The 7,385-nt window shown below is 41.2% G+C and overlaps 1 protein-coding gene across 1 annotated transcript; it reads right to left on the bottom strand.

Annotated features, from left to right (window-relative positions):
• Positions 1–1,144: 1,144 nt before the first annotated feature.
• LOC128591907 (fibronectin type-III domain-containing protein 3A-like) lies at positions 1,145–6,229 on the bottom strand. Its single transcript, XM_053599690.1, is given in 8 exon segments — positions 1,145–2,022; positions 2,025–2,454; positions 2,457–3,164; positions 3,439–3,736; positions 4,568–5,177; positions 5,180–5,414; positions 5,416–5,662; positions 5,755–6,229. Coding segments are annotated over 8 exon segments (3,579 nt in total). The 5' UTR covers positions 5,928–6,229.
• Between the last annotated feature and the right edge of the window lie 1,156 nt (positions 6,230–7,385).

Below are 7,385 nucleotides of genomic sequence, written 5' to 3'. Positions count from 1 at the left end.
CATGCAATCAACACTTTGGAACAGTATCCAAACAGACATTATACATTAAACATTAGTTGTTTTTTTTTTTTTTTTAAGAAAGAAAGCAGCTTGAAATTTACTGGTGCAAATTAGTTTGTCTTCAGATTTGGTGCCTCAAACAAAAAGGTTAGGTTTGATTATGAATTCTGATGGTGATGGCAGTAGTTATGGGAGAAGCAGCAAAAACTTGCAGGAGTTCTTCAAAATAAGCCTACGCTAGATAGATGGAGTGAGCTGTGTGTGTTATACAATTTCCACACAGTTTATATATGTGCCATATGTGAACGTGTACATCTCTATACACATACATATATATGAATAGTTCAAAGGTCACAAGAAGCCAAATATGCTTGAAATTCAATTGATTTTTATGATTATTTTTTAAAAAGTAACTATCTAAAAGTCCTCTGTTCTTTTCCATGTCCTTAAGGCCTGAAAAGTTACTTTCTGAGCAAACATTAAAATATTTTTAGGCCAAATAAGCTGTCTGTACTTTATTTAAATGACTTCTCTGTGGATTCATGAATATATACTTGTAATGAAGAACTCCACATTTATCAGACAAGAAGCTTTTGTCCATGCATATTCATCCAGTTTTTGTTTGCTAAGCCCCTCCAGTTACTCATCATAATCCCACTTACCAAATAATTAAGACAAATGAGGAGGCAGAAATATAGCACTAGATTGCTTTCACAGCATCCGACTTTAACATTTTCATATAAATGTATTAGTGTAAATTCTAGTCGTTCTGAATTTTTTACTTGCTAATAATTTTAAAAGAAACAGATCAGGTTATTACACTCATGCTGACTGGTCAGAATATCAATTATAAATTGTTTTCTCTTAAAAAGTTTGTTTCACAGGAAGGCATATCGAGAAAAAAAGGGGGGGAGGAAAAAAGTCCCAAACAAACAAAACCCCCAAATTTGATACTTCTGTGGCTTGCATTCTAATAAAGTGCCAGCCTCTACCTAACAATGTAAGCACTGAAAATGGAGGAAATGATGTGCTATAGTCTCAATGCCAGTGCTGAATGCTACTGTTTTTGTAAAAGCAATACAGAAATAATTTTAGTACATGACAAAATAAAATGTAATACAGCATTAAAAATAAAGTTGTATTTTCACTTGATTACGAAGTACTGAATGATAAAGGCAATCAAAATGAAAAAGAAAGTGAACAGCCCAAGGATGACGGCCGCACACTGCTCATTGGTGAGCGCCTGCTGGGCCCTTGTGCTTTCCACAGTGTCTCTGTTGGTGCTGGCTGATGGCTCAGTCCTCTGAGAGATGAAGAGAACGGTGGTGCTATAGGGACCAACGAGGTCCTGGTGCCCCACAGGGTCTTGGCATTGGCGGATGGCACACACACGGAAGTGGTATTCACAGTTTAGCTGAAGACTGGAATACCAAAATGAAGAGTCAGGAGCTTTGTAAATCTGTTTGAATTCCGAACCTTTTCCCACCATAACTTGAAGACTGCAAATAACTGGATCACCTTTCATTGGCTGTAAACATTCCCATGTAATTTCACAAATGTGATCGTTTATTTTCTTTATTTGGGAGGATTTCAAGGCAGCCGGGACAGATTTTGGAGTAGTAAAAATACATTCTTGAGAGAGGGGACCTTCTCCAGCTTCATTACAGGCTTGAATACAGAATTTATAGGACATGGACTCATTAAGTCTTTGTATTTTGTGTGTATGACACGGTCCTCTGTATAAGGATACAAACCTTCCATTTTTATCCTCCATCTGAAGGTGGTACTGAATAGAACCTGTTGACAATGTCTTTGGGGTTCCTTCTTCCCATTTCAGCTTAAGGTTCTGGTGGCTAAAGGCAATGCATTCCAGACGAGGTGGATCAGGAGGGAACGGCTTAGTTTTTAACTTTATCATATGGCTGAACAGACCAGCTCTAAGGCTAGTCAAGGCTTGAATTCGTATTCTGTATGTTGTGTCTCGTTGCAGATTGTCTATAATATAGGTCGTGACCTTTCCATTGTCAAGGGCTGTTTATCTCCAAAGTCTATGCTGTAGGCAAGGATTTCTGAACCATGGTCACAAGGCTTTTCCCAGCTTATCGCAAGGCGAGTAGAAGGGGAATAATGAGGCTCTTCTATATCATCATCATCATTTATTTCTTGAAGACAAGTCACAATAGCAGGAACTGATGTTGGAGTCACACAGGCTACCACTTCACTGAAAGGGCCTGCACCCATAGCACTCAGAGCCTGGACTCTGCAATAATATGTAGTTGCTGGTGAAAGTCCTTTTAATTCATAACTAAGACCAGGCCCACAGTAACATATCTGCATACTTCCTTCAACTTCTCCCCACTCCAGTCGATATTCAGTGACATCTGTTCTATTACTCAAAGGAACCTCCCAATTCACTTGTGCACACGTTGCAGATCTGCATGTCACTTGAGGGGGGGTTTACACTGATCTGGTGGCCCAGGGGCTGTAGTAACATCATATTTTTCTGAAAATGGTCCAAACCCCATTTTGTTAGCAGCATGCAGTCTGAAGCTGCTTGTCTTTCCAGGAAGAAGGTTGCTCACTGTACATTCTAATTCAGTACCTTGGTAAATGTCTCTGGGTTCATCTTTTTCTATAGGACACATTTCCACACCATAACAGGAAATGGGTGATCCACCATCAGCCAGAGGGGGTACCCATCGTAACTGTATTTCTTTTGCTTTGGGTCTACCCTGTAATCTGGGAGGGAGGCATGGGCCAGGAGGCACAGCTGGCGTCTGCACCAGCAAAGATTCAGAGACCGCACTCTGTCCTCCATCACTGATGCAGTAAACCCGTAAACAGTAGAAACAGCCAGGATTCAGACGATCTCAGAGATGTTCCCTGGTAGGGCCACTGTATATCATATCCCATTTGTTTCCATTAGAACTTTCTGCCATTTCCACTACATATTTATTAATGGCTGCCCCTCCATTATCTTTTGGTGGATCCCAAGTAATTTTAAAACTGTGAGAATGGATCTTTCCTTTAACTGAAGGCTTAACAGGTACTCCTGGTTTATCAGGGCAGGTAGTAAATTCTACTACTTCACTTGGATTACTTTTGCCTTCTGAATTGTAAGCAATAACCTTAAATTTATACTTAGTACTACCACTGAGATTTTTCTTTTTTTTTTATTAAATCATAGCTGTGTACATCAATATGATCATGGGGCACCATACACTTGGTTCATAGACCATTTGACACATTTTCATCACATTAGTTGACATAGCCCTCCTGGCATTTTCTTATTTACTTTGCTAAGACATTTACATTCCACATTTACCAAACATATACCCTTGTAAGATGCACCACAGGTGTGATCCTTTCAATGCCCCTCCCTCTACTCACCTCCCCCCTCCCTTCCCACCCTTTCCTCCTTCCCCCTATTCTTAGGTTGTAAGTGTAAGCAAGATCTTCTCCATTGTATTTGGACTTAAAACCATATCCTGAAGTTTCTTCCTCCATCTCTAAAATGTAAGAAATTCCTTCATCTGATGGCGTTCCTGAGGGTTTACTCCATTGTAAGGATAACCAAGTAACTCCAGCCTTTGTTAACACAGGACTTGCTGGTGTAGAAGGGGCACAATCTGAGGTGTAATACAAGACTTCTTCACTAAAACCACTTGTACCATAGTCATTTTTGGCAGATAATCTAAATTTGCAGCCCATTGCTGGTGACAGTTTAGTAATTTTATTTTATTTTATTTATTTATTTTTAGTTAAATCATAGCTGTGTACATTGATATGATCATGGGGCATCATTCACTAGCTTTACAGACCATTTACCAAGTTTCACATATACCCTTGTAAGATGCACCGCTGGTGTATTCTCACCAATCCCCTTCCCTCTACCCCCTCCCCCCTCCCCTCCCTTTCCCCCTTCCCCCTATTCTTAGGTTGTAACTGGGTTATAGCTTTCGTGTGCAAACCCTAAATTAGTTTCATAGTAGGTCTGAGTACATTGGGTACTTTTTCTTCCATTCTTGAGATACTTTACTAAGAAGAATATGTTCCAACTCCATCCATGTAAACATGAAAGAGGTAAAGTCTCCATCTTTCTTTAAGGCTGCATAATATTCCATGGTGTACATGTACCACAATTTATTAATCCATTCATGGATCGATGGGCACTTGGGCTTCTTCCATGACTTAGCAATTATGAATTGAGCTGCAATAAACATTCTGGTACAAATATCTTTGTTATGATGTGCTTTTTGGTCTTCTGGGTATATGCCCAGTAGAGGGATTACAGGATTGAATGGCAGATCTATTTTTAGATCTCTAAGTGTTCTCCATATCTCTTTCCAAAAGGAATGTATTAATTTGCATTCCCACCAGCAGTGCAAAAGTGTTCCCTTTTCTCCACATCCGCGCCAACATCTCTGGTCTTGGGATTTTGTGATATAGGCTAGTCTCACTGGAGTTAGATGGTATCTCAAAGTAGTTTTGATTTGCATTTCTCTGATTAAAGATGATGAGCATTTTTTCATATGTCTGAAGGCCGCGTGCCTGTTTAGTAATTTTAAATTGTTTCCGTGAGCCCATGTAATACTGATAAAATTCTCCATTTCCTTTTCCTTCATCCCATTCTAAAATAAAGCTTTGGATTTTTGAACCATTGTCACTTGGTGCCTTCCACTGCAAAGTGAGTGACTTTTTGGTCCGATTGGCTATCCTTGGTGGATTAGGTGTATCAGGTTCACAGCTCAAGGTAGTAAAGCTTTCAGCTTCTGAAGGAGTTCCCTTTATAGAATTGTATTCTGCCTGGACTTTTGCGTGGTAATCTGCGGCTGGCTTGAGATCATTTAAAGTGATGCTTGTTTCTTCTCCTACATAAACACTTTTGTACTTCCCATATTTTCCAGTATTTGAGACCAGATCTTCATAACCATAGAGCTCTGGTACAGTAGATTCATCTGTTTCACCATTCACAAAGCTGAAGGGTGGGGACTAAGTAAGTACTACTGTCCTTGCCTGGATATCTGAGACCACCGGTTTGATAATGTTGGAAAGAAGTGCTTCAAATGCCTTAGTTTCTTCATCTTTTTCTTCAATTTCTGTGTCAACTTGTGTACCACCTTTCCCCTTCCCTGATTTGTTTTTTGCTGATCCTGTGTTTACACCACTAGCATTTGCCCTTTTATAAGTCCATTATGTTCATTTGTGGGAGAAGGGCATTTCTGGGCTGATGATGGTGGACTGCTCATTTTATCTTTCTGTGTTCTTTGGTGATCCTTTAATTTTTTCTGCAAACGTTCATACGTTTTACTAGATCTTTCATCTCTAAAGTTGGATCTTCCATGTGTAGAGTGAGCCTCTACATCTCCATGGACTTGTGAAAACTGATACTGTGGCATATACTCTGTGGCCATTATCTCCATCTCCAGTCACTGGTGAGTACATATGACGTGGTGGAGGGGGCATCATGGTTGGGACAGGACTGAAACCAGGCAGGGGAGGGTGTGAAGAACGGTGAATGACCGTGTGACCACCAGGGTGAAACTCTGGTGCCTGAGGAACCACAACAACTCTTGGAACACCATTGTCTTCAATAACCTGTGGGACGTATCCAGGAGGCACAGAACCATTTGGGGACATCATTGGAACCTGAGCAGGACCTTGGTATGTGGTAAAGACCGTCACTCCTAAAGGTGCTGAGTAGGCAGTGGGGGGTAGCTACATGATTCCTGCTGCAAAAGTGATGTCTGTGCTGTAATGCACTGAAACTGTCCATCTTCTCTTCTTATTGTAAAGGCTTCCCCCGCGTTAACTTGTACCAAAATAACCCGTTGTGTTCCATCTGCACTTACAATAGGGGCAGACAGAAGAGAAATATCACTGCTTAAAATCTGGGTAGTATCCAGTGGGGGTGGATGTTCTGCCATTATCAATAAGACATTAATATACTGGATAATGTTCCAACTCTCCGACTCACGCCGTTCTGAGGCAGAGGAAGGCGGCTCCCCCGGCGCCTCTTCGGGTTCCTGAACGTTCTCGCTCCACCTCAGCGACACAGCCGGCTCTCGGGCTCGCCGTGGCCGCGGGCGCGCTGACTGGGAGGTGTTTCCCGCAGTGACGGCGCCGCCTCAGCCCGGCTCTTCGCTCCCTCTCCGAGTAGCTCCCGCTTTCTGCTTCACCCGAGGGACCGCGAACGCCGCGGCCGCCGTGCGTACTGCGGAGCCGGGCGGCATCAATGATTTCTCCTACAACGGTCATAACTGTGGTGCTTGCCAAATGGGGATATTGTATTTCTATCATTCCTTCTACATTAATTATTGTAGAATTCCAAAGTAATGAAAAGCTGTCTCTTTTTTCTTATTTATTCAATTATTTATTTTTATTGTTATGGATTCATGTATTCATCATATGAGTTACACTGTATTACTATTATTTTGTTGCTGAAATTGTCCTGCACTTGGCCCCTGGTGACTCCTTCAGTTTGGATCCTGTCTCCTCTTGACAGGCCCCCATTATTAGGGGCACCACCATACTTTCTGGCACCACAAGATATTTAATAATTACCTTGTACTTTGCCTACTCCAGCCTGGAATCAACCATTTCTCTAAACAACCCTGTTCTCTTATTTAGTAACTAAGATCTGAGTACAAGGCGTGCTCATTGCTGCCAAAGTTACTGTGTCTAGACCAGTGCAATGGGCAGAACTAGAAATTATCCATGGATACATCTCCATATCTGTCTATCATGAACTTCATTCTGATACCTTTCATTTGAATCCAGTACCACACTCTTCATTTTTTTTTTTTTTGGCCCAGGTTGGATTTGAACCCACCACCTCCGACATATGGCGCCCTACTCCTTTGAGCCACAGGTGCTGCCCCACACTCTTCATTTTCATTGTGGACTTCCCCGTACTTACTTGTAACACCTTTGTCTGATAGAAACCTAGTTCTATTATCTACAATACAGTTACTTATTTACACTTAAATCCAGTCTACACATAAAGTAGTTTCAGACTTGCAAACCCATCGTATGAAAAATTCACTCACAGGGTAACAATATTTGTGTAAGGAGGTCTTTTCATCCTTCGGTTTCCAATATATAATAAATAGGCTGCTTTTCAAAGTTACCTGGGTTAGTTCGTTTATTCCCCACCCTCTTCAATGTGATTATGGTGTTTCTTTGTATTACAGTTACATTTATTTGTTACTGTTTGACTCTCCTCTTCATCCTTGTTGGTTTTAATCAATTGCTCTAAGAGTCAGAATTACACAAAAAGCTTTACTTAGAGAAAGGTCCATCCCTTCCCATCCTAGTCACCCCATTCTTTTCACCAATTCCCACCCACTCACCCTCATAGATAACCAGTGCATTAGTATGTGACT

This window comes from Nycticebus coucang, chromosome 8 (genome assembly GCF_027406575.1).
Source record: "Nycticebus coucang isolate mNycCou1 chromosome 8, mNycCou1.pri, whole genome shotgun sequence".
NCBI lineage: Eukaryota > Metazoa > Chordata > Mammalia > Primates > Lorisidae > Nycticebus > Nycticebus coucang.
Note: the sequence above shows the minus strand (reverse complement) of the source record. Positions and strands in the feature narration are given on the sequence as shown.